Source organism: Pelodiscus sinensis, chromosome 23, assembly GCF_052426305.1.
Source record: "Pelodiscus sinensis isolate ZL-2025 chromosome 23, ASM5242630v1, whole genome shotgun sequence".
Lineage (NCBI taxonomy): Eukaryota > Metazoa > Chordata > Testudines > Trionychidae > Pelodiscus > Pelodiscus sinensis.
This window is the reverse complement of record NC_143074.1, coordinates 26,556,868-26,577,474: the sequence shown is the minus strand read 5'-3', so window position 1 is coordinate 26,577,474 and position 20,607 is coordinate 26,556,868. Positions and strand designations below refer to the sequence as shown.

General features: G+C 46.6%; 1 protein-coding gene across 2 annotated transcripts in view; it reads right to left on the bottom strand.

The window, feature by feature from the left end:
- LMX1B (LIM homeobox transcription factor 1 beta) overlaps nt 1-20,607 on the bottom strand; it is a 123,701-nt gene that overhangs the window by 19,890 nt on the left and 83,204 nt on the right. For both annotated transcript variants that reach the window (XM_075905744.2, XM_075905743.2), the window contains exon 3: nt 741-973. In XM_075905744.2, coding sequence (XP_075761859.1) covers nt 741-973 — 233 coding nt within the window. The remainder of the gene's footprint in view (nt 1-740; nt 974-20,607) is intronic.

Here is a 20,607-nt window from a genome sequence, read left to right as displayed (position 1 = left end):
ATCTCTTATATACAGACTCCCACTGAGAGTGTTAGGCTGTGAGGCAGGTAACACAAACCAGGCAGCTCTGCCCATTCCCGGTTTTATACAATTTCTCGTTTGGATCTTGGCAACTTGTCAGTTACTCTTGCCCTTCACTGAGATGGGGAGGACACTGAGCAATGGCCTGAAGCAATGGAAGGAAAGATCTAGGGACACTATGCATCCTGCAGGCAGCTGGTGGGCCACTGGTGGGCCGCCGGATGCTTTATTTACCTGCACATCCGCAGGTACGGCCCCTTGCTGCTCCCATTGGTTGCAGGTCGCTGTTCCCGGCCAATGAGAGCTGCAGGAAATGGTGTCCCGGTCTGCGCTCCCATTGGCTGGGAACGTTGATCCACAGCCAACAGGAGCTGCAAGCGGCTGTGCCTGCAGACGTGCAGGACAATAAAGCAACCGGCAGCCTGCCAGGGGCTAACCCTGGTGAACTGTGCCTAGCCTGCAGGCTGCTTCCTGCCCACCCCGGTCCAGAGAGCTATTTGGGGATGGCTCTTAGCAGGCAGGGCACAGAGGCCAAGGCACCAGCACAATGGACTCTGAACGAAAGGGCACCTCTGAGTGGTCGACAAAACCAGACTGAACGATTGGCCCCGGGAGCTCTTCTTCCACTGCCCCGAGCCTGTGGGTCAGGGTGACTCACTGTCCCACCCTGCTTTGCCCGCCTGTGACTCTCAGCTGGGACAGGCGCAAGACGCGCTCACCTGAGTCAGAGTCGTCGGGGCTGACGGAGCTCAGCAAGTCCTTCTCCTTTTCATAGTCACTTTTGCAGAGCAACTGTCCTTCCTTCAGAACAAACTCGTCCCCTTTCCGCAGCTGCCGCTCACACACGCAGCAACAGAAGCAGCTTAAGTGGTAGACGCATTCCAGGGCTCTCATCACAAACTCCGTGGGGGCGATCTTCTCCATGCAGCCACTGCACTTCGCAGCAAACAGCCTGGGAGCAGGGAAGGGAGGAAGAAGCGTCAGCACATGCACCACATTCACGTCAATATCAAAACAGGCCGAGAGATCAGCCGGCTTAGCGCATTGGGAGCCCTCTAGTGACAGGTGAGCATCGGTAACTTCCGAGGGGGCCCAGCTCAATCCCTTTGGTATCGAAATCCCCTGAGCTCTAGTTTTCTTGTGAATTTTCTAGGACGTTTTGGTTTAGATGAAAACACAGGTTGAACCTCTCTAGTCCAGCACCCTCAGGACCTGACCACTTCTGAACAAGAGAATTTTCTGGACTATGGGAGATCAATATCGCCTAGCAGCATTACCAAAACTGCCACTGCTTGCTGGGCTCTTAGAAGACATTTTAGGGGTCAATCAGAGCTAAATAACAGCACAACACTCTGAGAGCCAGGACTGGTGGCTGTAAACAAACTTTACGAGACTGCAGGAAACGTGGCCACACCCATAAAAAGTGGACATCCAGCTAATGAAAATAATTCCAGACAATGGATGTTTCTGGATGAGAGAGTTCTGGATTGGAGAGGTTCAACCTGTACCAAAAGAGTCGCCTTTGACTCAATATGTGGTTGTTGCTCCATCAGGAATGAAACCAGGAATTCCAGAGGTACACGGATAAAGGGGAAAATGCTGCTTAATCTCTCGGAAAGCTCTAAACAAATTCACTCCAGTTCCACTTTCGGAGAAAGATTTGAGTCCAACCGTAGGCTACCCAAACTGATACCTTCCCCAGCATGTGCCGCTTTGTAATGATACTGTCCTACGAGAGCTAGCGCTGCCTGCGGTGACTAACAAAGAAGCATTGAGAGAAGAAAGGGAACCGTTGGAGGAGGGGGGGGGGGGACGATTCTCTGGGCCAGGTGAGGGGAATAACACGCGTTTTCTTTGGGCTGTCGAAGTCATTTCCAGACTAACCTGTTTTGGAGGAGGCAGTTTACCTTTTGGAAGGGTGTGAAACCCCCTCTGGCACCTGCGGAGGTACACAGCGTCTGACTCGCTGAACCACCAGCTTAATCACAGACTCCACAACCCTGCCACACTGCGTGGGACTCTGCACTCTCCCCAGCTGCTCCCTTTCCGAGGCGACGCGTGAATCATTTCCTTTCGCTTGATTTTCCTTCTCCAGGGTGCTGGGTGCTTCTAACTGTGAGCAGGGCGATACACAAAACTGCCAGGGAAAGCCTGGTACTAGCGCCATGTTTCCAAGGCAATAGCAGCACGAAGGTATTTGTACAGTAGCCTTGCTCTGCTCTGCTCACAGGCAGAAGAAAAACAGACCCTTTGGGTTTTTTCCCTCTCTTTGATTGTAACAGTTGGATGGGCTCCCTTTCAGGTCACGTGCCCTATCGTGGCTGCTAGATACATGCCTCTCACAGGGCTTCATTTTGTCTCCGCTGAGGAAATACAGCAAAATGGCAGCTACTAGATCTTGAGTGACAAGGCAGGCTCGGGGTTGGGCAGGGAGGGAGAGAAATGTAACATGCCTGTATATTGTATGTGTCTCACACACCAGCCAACCAGCTCTTCTTTGGACGTGGAATGAACCAAGCCCAACCAATTGAGTCCGATGCCCTGTGCGCGAGGGCACCTCCCGTAAATAAGGCCATTTCATTTGCTACAGTACATTGGATTTTCCCATTGCTATTTTTGGTGCTAGATACAAACGATTAAGAGAGGGAGAAAATCGGACCAGACATTTGTATTGGTTGACTTGGCACAATTATAAAGAGGCGATAGCTGGTCAGCCCCCAAGAGGAAACATTTGGTGCCCACATGTAAGAAAGTAGCTAAAAGGATTGGAGGGCTCAGCGAGGAGGAATCCCTCCCAACTGCTTTACAAACCACTTGCATGTACCTGTTTAAACCCGGGTGGCTCGGTTTAATTAAGCTTGGAACTTCTGCCTACAGAGTTGTTGGGACGGAACAAGCTTGAAGAATGGGAAGATGAGCCAGGCTGGGGGAGGCATCGGACTCCTCCCACTGGCATCGGTTCATGACGCCCTTGTGACCGGAACCTGTGCTTGCTTCAGGACCAGGAGGGACCGGCCCAGCCGGGGGCGGGCTCTGTGGGGGAATGTCAGCCGCTGCGCTCACAACCTCCCCAACTCCATCTGCATTTCAAACCAAGGCTGCAGTCTGAAGAGCTCTGACAGCGGCCCCCATCCTGCAACGCCAGCCAGGAGGATCCTTTCAAAAGTCTCCTGGGTGCTGTTGCAGCTACCACCATGCAGCATGCAACGGCGGGAGATGGCAGGGCCAGCGGTCCGCTCACCCCTTCTGGGGACAGCTCCGGTAGCAACACCACGGGCCTGGCCCAGGGGGTCCCCTGAGGATCGAGACAGGTCACCCCACCTGCATCCAGACAGGGGATAGGGCTGGGGACTAGCAGAGGGGCCAACAGGCTGGTGCATGCTTTGAAAAGAAAGGGATCACATGCTAGATGGTGTCCCACGCCAGTGCCACTCATTTCTCGCCCAATGGGAAACCGAGTCACTAGAAAGCCTTGAAATTCACCACCTTCCAGTGGAAGCAGAAACCAAAAAGCAACTTGATGCACAAAAGTGCATCTCACTAACACACTTCACAACCTAGAGCACAAGGGAGCTCTGGACCCCAGCTGTAGCCAAGAGGGTGGTTAAAAGAACCTGCGTTCTTTCTAAACGGCTAAGCAGAAATGAGCCGGTTTCTCGTCCCCCTCCGTCATGCTTGCAATGCATTGTTCACCTGCCTCTGTGCCCCGTGGAGGGGCTGGACATGCTTCAGGATGCAAAGGGCTTTGTAATGGAAATGTAAAATATTCAGTGTTATTTACTGATAACGTGCTGTACCCACAGACAGTGCTTGTGTAGTAACGTTATCCCTGGCGGTCTCTTCATTGTAATTAGTCACAGCCTGATTAATAGAATCCTAATTCATTCCATTGACACGTTACAGGAGTTTTGTATTTGTCTCATATTACTGTGTGGACATCACACCTTCCCTTGGAAATAGAAAAACTGCCATCGCCCACGCTCAGACATTGCCGCCCTGGGATGCGTGGAGAGCCGTCCATACACACAGACTGCAGTGCATTGCATTTCATTCTGGGATTATGAACATTTCATTCTATTGATCTTAGAGAGTGTTTATAGGGGTTTCAATTCCCAGAGTAACGTCAGGTTCTATACGGTTTTGCACAAGGCAGTCTCACAACAGGAAACTAATCTTGACAAATGACCAGACTTTGATATCTCTGATCTAAAACACTGCTCATTAGACTGCTCATTTTATAAACGAATGGCAATAAACCTGTTGAGAAGCCTAGGATAGCAGGAATACGTTACAGATCACCCTCTACAGGTTTCAATCAAAGCAATAAATTTGAGGCGTGACATGTGGATGTTCTGTGCTGAGACAAAGACTATGCCCCATGCTAACCACATTTGGAGAAATGGTTCTTTTGCCTTGCCGTACATTTTACAAATAATTTACATAACTCTGACTTTTTACCCCCGTTGCTGATTATCTCCAGCTCTCTCAAGTTAACATCAAACCTCAAAATCCTTGGACTTGTTAAAGTATGCAGAGAGTGGAAATCAAATGCCTTTATTAGAAGCCCCAGGAAATCTCTGACTCCTAAGCACAACGAAAACATTCCAAAGAAAATTGTTCAAAGAAGACAAAGGAGAAAAGCAGAACAAGAAAACTTTGTTTTGAATCAATGATTGGAAGAGTTTTATAAATAAGTTCTGTTGCCTGGACAATTCTGAAAGACAACTCAATAGTTTTGGGGGTTTTCTAAGTGTATTTGCATCTACGTCCGAAACACTTAGAGGATTTAGCTGAGCTTGGAACAATAGACTGGTTTGTTCACTTGAGTATTGGTAATAATCACTGTGAAACAACCTTACAGTATTAGAAAGCAAAACACATGCTGCATTTTAAAATGGCTGCACTGAGCAAATGAATGGAATATACATTGTGGGGACAACGAAAGGTTTGATACGCATGGTCCTGTCTTTAAACAGTAGATGCAAATGTTCTCTAGCGGAAGTAGCTATTAAGATTTTATTTGTTAGGATATCCCTGTGAAGTCTGGCTGATTCAGTAATCCTTACAAACACAACCACAGTTATATGATCCATTGTGCCTTCCTGCATAGGGCAGAACCATCTGGTGTTTAATATGTACCACTGATTTATTATCTCTAGCGGAGTTATCTTGCTTTAAATTTGACCCTGCTCGGCTCCTGAGAATCACTGTTCCGCTGTTTACTTGGGTAATGTCCTAACAACCTGCCCTTTACCTTTCTGTTGCTTCACCAGAGCTCTTAATTTCCTTCTGTTTGCAGGCAAATAGATTTTAATAGTTTTATTATAACTAATTTATTATGAGCGAAGAGATCTCAACGTACAGTGTAAAATTTGCTGTTCAAATTAAGTGTGGTTCAAGAGGTTTTTTAAACAAGACAGAGTCATAAAAATAGACTCTCAGTCAATTTGTTTATTTGGATTTCTGCAGTGAAGCAATAAATAGGAAGTTATTAAGACATTTGATGTACACTAGATGACAGATGCTGCTCTCTGACTATCAGGGACTTTAAATAATTTTCCTTTCTGTATAGTTCTGACATTCACTGTTGGAAAAAAATAGAACAGATTGCTAAGCTTATGTTTATGTAATAATTATGCAAAGATCATGGTCGCTGCTTTTAGTAAATAATACAAATAACCTTTAACGCTGGCACACTGGTGTGTTGATAATGATTTTTGTATGTATACATCCATGCCAACTGAGCATTTAATTGGTATTCACATTATATGGTATAAAACTGGTCAGAACTCCAGTAGGATTGGCTTTTCACAACTGAATTTTATTAAGAGAGAAACTAAATGCTGAATGATATTCCCTCAACTAGCTCTGTTATTCATACTTCAGCCCTACTCTACATACAGCTCAGAAACACCACATATGGTTCAGAAGAACTTCAAAAAAATATAGTGTACTCTGGATTATGGCTGTGTATAGAAAAGGAAAAACTGTTGCTTGGTTACATTAAATTAAAATTTTCAAAATATCCCCATTGTGCCAAAGCAAAACTGAAATGCGAGAGCTTATGGCTTGGGAAAAAATTAACAATTCATTTAAAGAAACATTGGAACACTTCAAATTTCCCTTCAGAAAAAAATAATGGCTTATTTTATTGAAGGCAATTTCACAGCTGAAGTTTCAGTAAACACTAAGGCATTTCACTTTCTTGAAGAACCAATAAAGTCTGCATGAAAAGCAAAAAGTTTATGAAAAAGTATCACTTCTGAAAGACGCCAACAAAAATTCTTCATTTCTATAGTAAAAACTGGAAACAGCATTTGCTTCCCCACTCCCTTAGTTATCACTGTGGGACAGAATACCCTTTGTAGGTGACCACGAATGGAGCAAGCTGTGTTCCCATATGTATTTGAAGTGTGCACATTTGAGGAATGGCTTGTAGCACATCTTCACAGCAGTTGTGTCCCTTTTCTTGCCAGCACTTTAGGGAGTATCTTATTAGTGTTGTCGTAAGGACTTTAACACTGGGTGGCATTGCCAAGCAAATAATAAAGGCTACACAGAAGACTAACAAAAAGGTGGCATGAAATTTCATGATGGGTGAAATCTTGGCTCCACAGTGAAGCCAGCGGGAGTTTTGTTTGGTGCTGACTAGTGAAGTTATGAGATCACCCAGTGACTCTGCTCCCCAAATACATACACTGTCCCAACATGGCATCTTCAGCTACACGGCAACTGACTTGTCTGACCACTACAAGTCACAGAAACATTGTGTCAGTGGATTGGACCCGTCCCCCTTGCAGTCAATGGCAAAACTCCCTTTAGCTTTAGCCAGAGCTGCATTGGGCCCGTTGTATAGATTGTAAAGTCTTTGGGGTGGGAACTGTGTTTTTGCATGCATCCACACAGCATCTAGCACAACATGGCTCCCCCCCGACTCTAGCAGCTGGCTACCCCCATCATATAACTAATAATATTCCAATATTTCAGTTTAGAAAAGAGGAGACCGAGGGGGGATATGATAGAGGTCTATAAAATCGTGAGTGGTGTGGAGAGGGCGGATAAAGAAAAGTTATTTATTAGTTCCCTAAATAGAAGAACTAGAGGACACCAAATGAAATTAATGGGTAGCAGGGTTAAAACTAATAAAAGAAAGTTCTTCACACAGCGTGTAGTCAACCTGTGGAACTCCTTGCCAGAGGAGGCTGTGAAGGCTAGGACTATAACAGAGTTTAAAGAGAAGCTAGATAATTTCATGGAGGTTAGGTCCATAAAAGGCTATTAGCCAGGGGATAAAATGGTGTCCTTGGCCTCTGTCTGTCAGAGGGTGGAGAGGGATGGCAGGAGACAAATCGCTTGATCATTGTCTTTGGTCCACCCTCTCTGGGGCACCTGGTGCTGGCCACTGTCGGCAGACAGGCTACTGGGCTAGATGGACCTTTGGTATGACCCAGTACGGCCGTTCTTATGTAACCATCCCATTTTCTTTTCCTACAGCAAATTCATATAGATTTAAAAAAACAGCTGGCAGTGAGCACACAGCTGCTGTCAAATCTTGAACCGACAACCTGAACCTTGCAGCTGTGCCTCAGCCCTGACCTGGCATAGCCATCTATACGAGCGAAAAGAGAACTCCGATCTTGTGCCCATTCAATACGTGGCTTCGTGGCTCAGATGGCCAATGAGGGTGTCAATTAAATCCAGTTCTGAGGGTGATTTTGTGAGATGGACACTTGTGAACTAGGACCTGGCCTAAGATCCCAAACTCATTTCACATGGACTGCCAAACAGCTGTCAGATGGTACCAGCCACCTAGCCCCATACTTGGGAGTGGGTTCAAATATGTGACCCTGACATAAGAATAAGCCTGTAGACAGTGATTCGGCAGAGAACTTATGCTAGGGTTGCCAGATGGTTTAACCAAAAATACCGAAACCCCCCCCCCCCCAAAAAAAAAACCACCTGGGAAAAAATTCTGTTGAGGAAAAAAAAGGGGGGGGAGACCAAAGTTGTTGAGCTAAAAAAAAAAAAAGACCCCTTTGAGGCTTTTTGGTTTCAACAGGCTGCCGGTGGCCATCTTGTTTTCCTGCTCTGAGCCAGAAGACAGCTCCCCTGTGGAACAAGGAAAGTGGGGAGGGGAGCGGAGGCCTGGGCCCGGTTGCTGAGTGTATGTAGAGTTGCCAGGTGTCCGGTATTTTTGCCTCCTGGCAGGGAAAAAAAATTAACAAATCCCGGACATTTTTTTTACTGGACAGGAGGCGAAAATACCGGACTGTCTGGGTCAATACTGGACACCTGGCAACCTTAACTTATGCACGTGCGTAATTGTAAGCATGTAAATAGTTGTAGTGATTTCAGCAAGGGTCATATGCTGATTCACACACATAACGAACGAAAAAGTTCTGTTTCCCACCGCTCTGCAGTACCAGGAAAACATAAAGCCCGTTGGAGCTTTTGCTTCAAGTAGAACACGGCAATTGAATTTTTTTCTCTGTTTAATTTTCACACCTTAATTGACCACTTTGTTCTGCTGTCTTCCATCACTGTCACACTGTTTTATTTTATGACATCTCTTCCTTACCACACTTGATGGAAAAATTTATGAACAATCAAATTATTGCTGCTAGAAGGGAATTAAAACAATTTTTCATTTACAAAGTCACTGATATTGCTCCACTGTGCTCCACCTTTGGGAATCCAATTGCTCTTCCCAGCTACTCCCATTCCTCTTTATAGCATGGCAATTCACTGTACAGATTATGGCTGCAATTTTCTCCTAATCTGTTCTGGAACGTGGAAAGTGTTATAAAAGTTAAGAGCACCAATTGCATTCATAAAGCCATGGCTGCAATTAAAAAGCCTAATGGATTAACAAGATGTGATGATTTTGTTAGCACTCTACTATCAGGCGGTGCAACGCTTTCTGAAATAGCATTGATTTGTCCACGGTTTCCAAAAATACCAGCGACACAGCCCTGTGGTGTGATGCTGCTTGTATTTCTCCAAACCGTGCCAATGTGCCATGAAAACACAGTGCCCAGTGGCTTGTTTGCACTTCTGCAAAACCTCTGCAAAGGACGGAGGATTTCCTCCCCCACTGCCATGCCTTTTCTTCCATTCCCTTTTCCTTCTCTGTACTCAACTCCGTATATAAACTGAGCTACAATCACCCTCTCTTTGCACTTGTATAATGCTGCTGGCTTCAAGTGGGCTACCTGGTTAACACTCTGAGCAGAAGTTCGTGTCTTACATCCCAAATCAGTCTTCCCACATAGGGCTCGTTTTGCTTCCGAAGTCTGACCACTCTAATATGCTAAATAACACTGCGAAACGACACTTTCCTGTGAATCACCATTGCTAACAACAGGGACTTTCTCTGCTAATGCCATTTTTACATGGAGATTCACTATAAGGGCCCTAGAAGCAGAGAAATTATATGTCCACGATTCAGTGTTTTGGCCTTCACTTGCAAAGAAAAAAAATGAGGCATCAACACAATTCAGATTTAATTTATAAATTATTTCTTGGCTGGCAAGAATGATTTAAGGAAAGAATTTGTACAGGTCCCTTCCTCTCAACGATGAACATTAAAAAGAAAAAATAGTACGTGCCAGTATAAAACAAAATAACTTCCTGTGCCTGCTGCAGGGATGCTATACAAGAGCTTGTGCCCAAACCCATCAGCACAGCCAATTTAGCAACTGATTTGCAAGGAAAAGATCCCTTAGTCCTGTGGTGTTAATGTCTTTGCAGTGGGGGGTCTATTGCCGGCTTCTCCAAACTCATCAACACAATCTATTATTAATACCCCTACACAGGCTTTGTGGTACCATTATTGCACGAGGCAGTGAAAGCTCCATGGTGTAATCTGTTATCTATATTGCAAAAGCATGTGACATAAAACAAGCCACAGACACTTTATAAACAAAATGTTTCATCTGTTCTATGGCGTTGCATCCCCTATCTATAAACCAGTAGGGTGCAGGACAGGCATTCCGAGAGATTTGCTGCTAGAGGCAGAGATTACTTTTTATTAGTATGTTTTAAGAAACTTTTCTTAATTTGTTGTTATTTGGAAAGCTCCTGAACGTGACTTGAGACTTTCTGCTTCTCTTCATGCGCTCGGAAAAGTCCAAATCTTTGTGCAACTTTTTCCCACTTGAAGGTTTTCAGAAGAAAGTATCATCAAGGGAAAATCTGAGAGGGGTGAAATCTCTCTGCCTTTACTCAGGGATTGATCCTACAAAGCTGCTGAGCCCAATCCATGCTGGGACTGAAGGCCCCTTGCTACCTCCCGGCATCTTGCAGGATTGGGTCCACAGCCCCTGTCTAGGCAAAGCTAAAGCAATGCATTAACTCGAGGGGACGTTTTCCCTGAGTCCTGCCCGCAGGATCTGTCCTGTAGGCACCAAAGAAAACAAATGAGAGTGTGAATGCATGGCCTTAAGAGCAGTTACAACTTTGGGAATCATTCACAAAATGTAACCGAGTGTAGAGTTGGCACTTTCCTTTTCGTAATGATCCGAGTAGCAACGCCTGTAAATGGAAACTCCAGAATTACCCTTGATCTAATCTGCAGAGCTGGCACTCCACCAGCAAGATGCCTTAGAAACCAAAACCAAAAAACAAACCCCGCTGCTTTCGTTTGCAATAGACAGATCACGGGAGAGAGAGGTGGGTTTTCTATGATACTTGCACAACACGCTTGCAGTCCAATAAGAACCAAAATAATGTTAAGACACAAGCCTGTGTCTTATTTCCCAAATGCCCTGTTATTTTCTTTGTCAGCCGAAAATAAATTGTTCTTTTGTAGTAGTTTCTCTTTTCAGCCAGACTGTCAGCTATTATTTTTCTATTTCCTCTTTTTGTCACTTTGCATTATTTTTGGTGCTGTAATTCCTATTTGTTCCCACTCCTATCTTCCTGTCTCCCATTGTTCCCCTTTTTAATCCCCAGTTTTACTCTTCTTCGGCTCTTTTTTGGCCCATTCTCTGTATGGTTTGAGAGAATACCCAGCCGTGACTCCCTGCTATAGCAACCACACCTCCCCAGGAAAGCCACAACAATCTCTTGTGGACCAGGAAAGTCTTTCACAAGCTGGCAGCAAAAGTAAATCCTTCTTCAAGGAACAAGAAGGATTAGCAGAGAGCTGTGGGCTGCAGACTTAACCCTACCCCTTATTTCTTTAGAGCACCAGTCACTCAGAACCCTGCTGCTATGTACAATTAAACAGACCCCCAAAAAATCCTGAATGACACAAGAGCTGGATTGTGGAAAGGTTTAATTCCACTTTAATACCTTTCCAAGTTCAGAACTCAAAGATAGCAATTTAACCCAAGAATCTCCATCTGAGCATGAAAACTTGTTGTTTGTCTTACAAAGGGCTCTGCGATATTCTGCTGCGAGCCCTTGTCTCTCGGTCTGACTTTTAATGTATGAAAGCAGCTTCTGGTTTTCCCTCTCCCGTCACGTCCGTTCCCTTTACAGCCATGCCCTCCTGAAGGGCATCTCCGAACCAGGAAGAGGCACAGCCTGCGGCCCAGAGAGCAGAGCAGAGCAGAGCAGAGCAGAGCCATTCTTGGTAAAACTAGATGGAGCAGGAGAAGGGAAATGTATCTTCCCTTTTCTCTTCTTTTTGTATGAAAAGCAAATCAAATATATTGAGCCAGAAAAGACACCTGAGCAACTGCAGGCGCGTCCGTTGATATCCGAGAATGCTAATGTATTCCTGTAATCAAGAGTCAGTGTTACTGAGCTTGGGCAATAAGACAGTGCAGGGTGAACCTCTCTAGTCCAGCCCCCTTGGGACCTGACTGGCGCCGAAGCAGAGAATTTGCCCAACCACAGGAGGCCAATATTCTCTAGCAGCATCACCACCACGTTCACTTGGGCTCTTAGGAGACATTGAGGGGTAAAATCGAGCTACACAGCAGCACAGAACCTGAGAGCCAAGGCTGAGGGCTGCAAACAAACTTTATGGGACTGTGGTACACTTGGCCGCACCCACACTAAGCGGACCTCTGGCTAACTGAAATCATGCTGGACCATGGGTGTTGCTGGACTGGAGAAGCTCGCCCTGTCTTGATGCTAGCGATGGAAAACACAGAGCCCTTTTCAAAGAGATTTACTTGGATTCATCATCAGTATGGTAGTAACAACAGGAAGATGTTTATTCTACCACGATGATCGTAGCATTTGCTTTACAACCCAGAGCCACTGAGTCACAGGAAACTGAGTCAATCACCAGACTCTGCCTATTGCGATACAGGTAGATAAGGATGAGAAAAAGTTACAGACTTAGCTGTAGGCATCTGAGATCTGCATCTGTGTTTGTCCTTAGGATCTAGTAAATGAGACTCTTCACACCCGTACATACAGATTTACTGATAAGCAAGGCCCATAGCAAAGCCAGAGAGCCTGCGCCGACAGCGTCAATATTGGTTTTAAGCTTTTCCACCAGTTGCACACACATTGAACGGGGCATTTCCACCCATGCTGAAATGTTTGAAAATGGAGTCGGACATTCACAAAGCCAGTAGCACAGGGAGGGGGTTCTGCCCTTTACATTTCAGAGTTGGGAGAACAATGCCAGATTTGTCTGAACACATGATTAGCTCTGAACATATAAAAATAACGTTTTGAGAGTTAGATTTAAAAAAAATCGTATGTGAAACCTTTTCAGCAAATCAAAACTGTTAAGTGATGCCAGGAATGCTAGAGAGCGCAATACGCGCAGTGTGTCCTGTCACTACACTAATTCCCTCTGGCACAGCAATTCCAACTGCTCGGCTTTCTCTGTAAATGGGATTGCCCAACAATATTCTTGGGGTTTGCATCAACATTTCCAAAACTGGATACATTTTTCAGAGCAGGAGGCACAATAGATTCTGCTCATCTGGAGCTTTCCCTTACTCGTCATCCACAACACACAGCAGTTGTCTGAGCTGTTTTTAAAATAAATGTATCTTCTGAATAGCATGAAGTCTTCTCATCAAGAAACCTGAACTCACTCCATCCATGACTGTTGCACATGAGAGAACGATCTGTGTCTAATTCTGCTCCAAAAAAAGGGAACGAGGAAAACTCCCATTGATAGCAAAGGGAATAAGACTGGGTCCTTAGTCACAAATCGCTGGATTTTCAAAAACACTCAAGCCTATTGCAAATCCCAAATCTATTTTGGACCGTTCTCGCCAGGGACCTCCACTTGCCACATTTAAAGAGTTGCTGTTGGAAGCTATTGATTCGTTTTTTGATCCCACGTTAACATACTAGTTCACAATTGACAAGATGCATTGTACTAGCCAATAATTGGGGGAAGTGCCATCTCAGACACCTATGGCCGGTGCGTGCGAAGTGCTAATCGTAGATGCTCATACATGTAAATGCCACTAGAAAGTCAACGGTCTGGGGATGGAGCAGTTGTGCATCTCTCTTGTTCTCACTGCACTGGAATAGGCATGAAAACAGTTCACACTGCTTCCAGGCCTGCACAAACAGGCAGGAAATGGAGAAGCTTGGAAGGTACAAGTTAATGAAATATGGTTGGGTGAACATAAGCTCTTCATTTAGACAACAGCAGTTACTGCCGCAGTTTCTTTGTCCCACTTTTATGAAAGTCATAAACTCTCCGAAGAACGGCAGGAGCTCTTTGGCCCCGGATGGTCTTTGACTCTCTCTACCTGCTGGTGCCGTTAGAAAGCCTGAGCTGCCTTTGAACAGATTAGGACCAAGTTAAAGTGTGACAACATCTTAGGCTTTCACCACATGTTGCCAATGATTTCCAACTAAAGATGTAACCCTCATCACTTCTGGCACAGTGATAAGCATCTCAGCCCAGTCACTCAAGGAGATAAAAGCGCCTGAGCGGGAAGTATGAAGTACTCTGACTTGCTAAGCTGAGGGACGGGCTGTCTCAACCTAGCTGAATTTTTGCTCTACAAAGCACAAAATCCTTATCATTAGAGACTTAAGCTGCTTTTTATTTTGAGACAAAAAGAATACTGTTTATTGGCATCCAACTCAAACCAGCTGTAAACAGGCGCTTTGATGAAGAAGCGGCTACAACTTCAGTGTGCCTGGAGGCACATCCCACTGAGTGTCAATCATTAAAGGAAGAATGTAAGGTGTATACAGGGTCAGAAGAGGGCCAGGGGACACTGAAAAGACCTCAGGGTTCCTGGAGAGCCCTGTTGCCTTTTAGAACCAAAAACAGTTTAGAAGCTTCTTTGCCTTCTGCCCTTTCCCCCAACAAGCCCTCCACCCCAGCTGGAGTAAGGCAGAATCATGCCTGGCGTCTGGGCCTTGCCGTGAGTTTGGAAGCCAGAGGAGCTGTTTTGTTTCAGCAGAGAGGGAACTGGTGGAGAAGGCCTTACAGCCTTACTCACTCCAGCTCAGCACACAAGACACTGATGCTGCTCCTTGTCCAGACATTCGAGTCACAGATGTGCTGGCTGCTCTAAGCAATTCTAACTTCAGTATTAAACTGGCTCATAATTCATTTCTTAAATGAAAAATAACTTTACTGGCCATAATTCCCATTTAAGTCAGAGCAATCCCCACTGAGGATTTGGGGCTGATGAGTCTAAGTCCTAAGAGAATTTAAAAGATGGTAGGGTGGGAAAAAATAGTGTTGAAAATAAATTAGAGAACCACTAGCAATTTTACTATCTTTTGGCAACAGTCGCAACTTGAAAATGTCTGATGTTTTAAACAAACTTACACCAGAGATCTGTAAGAAGTTAAAAAAGGATGCCTGTCAATAAACCATAGAAAATGTCACATAATTCTTAACTGCTCTTTGTCATGGTAACAGGAACCCTTAAAAATGAATCTGCAAATGACCAACCATCTTGAGCTGAAAGTGAATCGATTCAATTTTCTTAGCATATGTACTTTTGACGGAACAAATCTGCTTTATTTTCCCTAGTGGTTTTACTCCGATTTTATATCAGAACAACTGAGAGCAGGATTTGGTCCAAAGCAAGGAAACACACATCTCCTTGGGCTGGCATTTTGGATTTATTAACCTATGGTTCCATTCGTTTTTACTAGTTTTTTATCTTATTTCTTTAGTTGACAGTAGCACCCACCATACGCTGCAGACTTTCTAAACACAGGAGATGGCAGCTCCTACCCCAAAGAACGTAAAGTAGGTGGAAGGGGGTTGAAAGAAAAAGTGGTCAGGTAGGTACTAAGCGTGCACCTTCCAAGTTACATGGCTCTCTAAAGTTAAACATGATAAATACACCTCTCCCGCCCTCCTTCCCGCTTGATTCCAGAGTCCTCCCCTCTCTCTCCTAGCACACAGCCACCTCCCTCCACATACAGGAGGGGTTTGCTCAGAGAAGAACTAAGTGATAAAAGCAGATTAGTCAGCACATTCCTTGAAGGTATCTGGGAAGCCGGGGCCTGTGGAGAGGGCAGGCGAGGTGGAAGAAAGGCAGCAGTGTGAGAAATGAGCACAGTGGGTGCGGTAGCTACCAGCACGATGAAGCAGGAGGATCTGAGATGGGCCCATCTGTAGCGACTGGCAGAACCACCCAGGGCTCTCCCGTGAAGCATGAATGTCATGTGGTGGGAGATGGTCAAAGGAGGACAGGGATGGGGGGAGGGAGAGGAGTTCAGAGGGGTGGGGGCAAGCAGTGGTTGGAGGGGCTAAGGTGGCCAGAGAGGATGCAGATGCAGTTATTTGGGCAGGAGATTCGGGAAGGGAGGAGCTGGTGAGAGTTTTTGCTAGGTGGAGACTGAGAGAAGGCTGCAGCAAAAGAAGCAGCAGGATTTGGACATAAAAGGACGCCCGTACTTCCCACCACAAGAGTGTACAAATCGGAAGTCAGGTGTCATGAGATTATAACACTAATACAACTTGGGTTCTTTTAATTTTTCTACAGGATCCTGCAGGGATCAGTACGGGGCAAGGCACTATTCCAGATTTTCATTAATGAAGCTTATAAAATGTACAGACGGTGCCATGCTGGGAGGGGTTGCAAGCACTTGGCAGGCCACGATCAGAACTCAAAATAACCCTAACAAATTGGTCAGAATGTAGCAAGATAAAAACCAAGGAAGACAAGTGCAAAGAACTTCATGCAGAGAGGCAAAATCAAACACACAACTAGAAACTGGGGACTACCTGGCTAGATGGTCGTACTGCTGACAAGGAGCTGGGAGCTATAACGGATCACAGCTAGAATAGGAGTCAAAAGGCTGATACCCTGGGGTGTATTAATAGGAGTGTCTTACATAAGACATGGGAAACAGCTGGCCCGCTCTCCTTGGCCCTGGCGAGGTCTTGGCTGAAGTCTCGTGTTCAGTTTGGGCACTGTGCTTTAGGAGAGTCCAGAGGAGAGTAACCAAAGTGGTACAAGTTTAGGAAAGACGATCTATGGGAGAGGTTAATAACCAGACATGTTTAGGTCTTCAGAAAAGAAGCCGGAGGGAGCACACTCGCTAACAGTCTTCAAAGATACTAAGGCCTGGTCTAAAGAGCCTAGTGATCGCGACTCTCCATGTCCACTGAGGACGGGACAAGCAGAACTGGCCCTAATCCGCAGCATGAGTTAGGTGAGCTACTAGGGAAACTCTCCAAGGCAGCGCCAGCCCTTGCAGGCAATGCCACGACCAGATACGTGAAAATTGGTTTGCGGGTCGCTTTGTCTGGCAGAGCCACCTGCTGGAGCTGCCTCGGTGCGTGTGCAGCGGGGCTGTGGAGGGTCGCCAGGCCTCAGCGTTGGGCTGATGACAGACATTATGACTGCCCTGACTGGAGGATGGACAGCGTGACAGCGTGACAGGGTAGGTGAAGTTGAAGAGAACAGCCAGTCCCAGGGGACACCGGTGCTGGAAATTGGGGGGCTGTCGGATCCCTTGCCTTGAAGGAGCAACAACCACTCACGTGCACAGCTTCTACCTTCCAGGCCACTGCAAAGGGAGGAGAGGGCAGCGTCCCCCGGGGCAGCACACGCGCTGTCCGCTGCCCTAGGGGACACCCAGGCACCGACACCTGGCTGATGAGGACAATGGACGTTCCAGGGCTTCTTCCTTGTCACTTCTTGACTGAGGCTGGGACTGGTTTAATCAAGCCCCTAGTGAGATGGAAAGGGCTGGCTAACAAGCAGAGCCACCGTCAGACCACGCTGCTTAGAGGTCACTGGAGCCGCCACGGTCAGACCACGCTGCTTAGAGGTCACTGGAGCCGCCACGGTCAGACCACGTTACTTAGAGGTCACTGGAGCCGCCACGGTCAGACCACGCTGCTTAGAGGTCACTGGAGCCACTACGGTCAGACCACGTTGCTTAGAGGTCACTGGAGCCGCCACGGTCAGACCACGTTACTTAGAGGTCACTGGAGCCGCCACGGTCAGACCACGCTGCTTAGAGGTCACTGGAGCCGCTACGGTCAGACCACGTTGCTTAGAGGTCACTGGAGCCGCCACGGTCAGACCACGCTGCTTAGAGGTCACTGGAGCCGCCACGGTCAGACCACGCTGCTTAGAGGCCACTGGAGCCGCCACGGTCAGACCACGCTGCTTAGAGGTCACTGGAGCATCCCGGACTGTAATCAGGAAGTTTCTCAACCCAGTCCCAAGTCCCGGTTCAGCCTTAGCGCAGGCAAATCTCTCCTGCTGGGGACTGAGCTGGGGTTTCAGGCACATGCTTTGCACAATGAAACCAGCAGTTAGCGGGGAGAAGGGGGGGGTTAACCCTGCTCGCGCCCCCCCCCCCCAGCCAGTGGGGAATGTGAATCGGCAGCACGTACAGTCCCTGGGCCGGTGTTCCAAGACAACAGCCTCCTCCAAAGGACAGAAGATGCAGGAAACCAAGCAGGAGAGCAGGGCAGGAGGGGAAGAGAAAAGGGTAAAAGCCGGAAAAGGCTGAAGCTAAGGGGAGGAGCTTGGCGAGGGCCGGGGCTGGGTGGGGCTAGTGTACGATGTCACTGGCATCTCTCCATCTCACCCTTACCCAACGGTTTTACACATCTCAGCTTCAAAGACGCTGTATCCCTTTCCTGTGCCTCCGCGTGTCTGTTTGCCTCTGGAATGTATGTTCTGCATCTGCTTTGGGCGCGTTAGACCAGCTATTGTCTTGCAGCATTTATTTCTGTATGGTATTTTGGGTTATGGTTAGTATGCAAGACAAAATATAATAGCAAATTGCGGGTGTGTGTGACATACACAGAAATGCATGCAGTGTAACAATACATTCTTGTAATTTATTCTGTGTTAAGGCATTTTCCTGCATAAAGCCTCATAAAATCTTCGTAAAAAAGAGCCAGTGGTTCATCTTTATTGTCACATTGATGTCTTTATAAACTTATTCCGATGATCTATAGGAGAAGCTTTGTATTTATGAGCATATTTAAACGGAGTCTTATATTTAACAACTGCATTTAGCTGCGTTAACTGTGAGTTGCAGTAATAAAGGCCCTGCACATTTCAATGCTAAATTAAAAAAAGTTCCGCTGCTCAATAATACATGGATGCTGTTTTTTTCATTACTCTTTAATATCATCATTTCCATTTAGTTTATAAATAATTGTAGCTAGCTAATGAAACGAAATAAAACCTGCCTCCAACCCATTCCCTAGAGCAAACTAAACTCCTCTTTTTAAAGCTTCTTAATCACCGCCCAGTTCTTACAAAATTAGCATAGTAATGGGCTTTAAATTGAGCCTCTTTGTTTTTTAATTAAGCTCCCAGCAGGTAAAAATAAAACAGATTATTGAAGAATATGCCAACACTAATAGCCTGAAACTCTTCTGACAATTAAAAAGATCCCATGTTAACCCTTTAGAGGAATTCTACATTATAATTAGCCACTTTGTAGCTTGAACATATCGATATTGTGGCTAAAATACTTTTAAACTTCAGATGGCCTCACTGATCTGTGTGAATACACGGGAATATAGAACAAGCCCTCTGTACGTTCTGACTCCGACCGACTCATCGGGGCCCCCAACTTGCGTCATGTTGAGCACTTGAGTTAGTCCCATGGGAATCAGCAGGACCAGGGATGTGATTAAAGTTAATCGTGCACCTTGGGCATCAGGGACCACGCTGTGCCTGCATGTTGGATGCCAACAGTTGCATTTCCGCTCCCTGCAGAGTTTGCTCGCCACTGGCCCTGGCAGAACGCAACCAGGAAAAGAATCCCAGTGAAAATAGGATCCTACTCCCCGCATGTGAGGGCTTGGTGCTGTGTTTACGTGGAATTATGTGGCTGCCAAAGAGGTTGGCAACTGAAATGTGCAATGCTTACTGACTGCTGGGGTGTAGCTGGAGTTGCAGCTCTAAGACTCTGGTCCAGTTCCCTTTCCTTCAGCCTGAGACCTGGAGTGAAGGGGGTTCATTTCAACTCCATGATGCTTTCTCCTGGGCCTCCATTATAAGCCTCTGGCTCTATTCTCACTCTCTCAGACGCTTAGAGAAACGGCTGCTCAAACAAAGAATCCCTCTTTCATTCGACTCACCCCCAGCACTTCATGTTTGGTGACTGCTCCTTGGAACCTCAACTGCATTTTGTACAAAAAAATTAACTGCATGCCAGAGTTAGCAGCTCTGCTTGGCATTTCAGCCTCTGACACTTATTTGAAGTGTCTGTCTAGCAGCCTGAATGCAAGCACGAGTATCCCAAACATGCCAGGAAGACAACTATTCTTCTTGCTTAGCAACATCGGGCTGTCCCGAAGGCAAAGGTAAATCTTAGGCAGAACAAGAGGGTTAGGAAAGAGTAACGCTGAATCCATGCTGTGGACATCAGTGATTCTCTGGGAAAATGTACTGGATATTGCTGACAGCCTCCAAAGGGGAACAGCGCAGAATGTCCCCAGCTAGGTTTGCATCCCACCTTCTGCACCCCACGTACTCCCTCCTGGGTCTGGAGAAGGGGGAAGGGGATGAGCTGTCTGCCTGCCTCTGGAGGGGGCTGTTAATCTCTCACTTTCAGGCATGCCAGAAAAAAGAGGTTGTCCGGGGAGCTGGCCACTCTGCTCAAGTGCGGCATCAGACTCCAATGGCGGCAAAGGCAAAACTCTGCCCTGGGGGTGGGGCGGGGTGGGGTGCGTAGCTGCAATCCCGAGCCGGGCCAGGTGTCCATTTCACCTTCGTCTGCAAGGTTACCCTGGAGGTGCTAGGGACCAGGCTCAGAGATGGGCTGGATTCTACACACGGATAAGTGCTTGGGGTTCTCACTGAAGCCGCTGGGGAGGCTGTTCCCAAGTATCCCAGTGGAGAATCTGCCCCTGAGTTTCTACTTTCCAGGAGGAACTATTTTTAAAATGACACCTCTTGTGTCTTGTCCCAGACAACGGGCCAGCCATGGAGCGTGGGGCTCTGCTCTCAGTAAACTCTCGGGGCAGAACCAGCATCTCCGCTTTGCACAGTGACCCGCGCGCACCAGGGGACTCTGGCAGGGCCAGAACACACGCCATGAGCAGCAGTGGAATCCTGTGCCAATGTAAACCTGCAGTAACTGTACGGACGGCACCAGAGTGACTCTCAATTTACACTGCTGCGAATGTAACTCGGAGCAGACCCACGGGAGCCTGACAAGCTGGAAACTATTCTAGTAGCAGGAGTTTTAGACAAG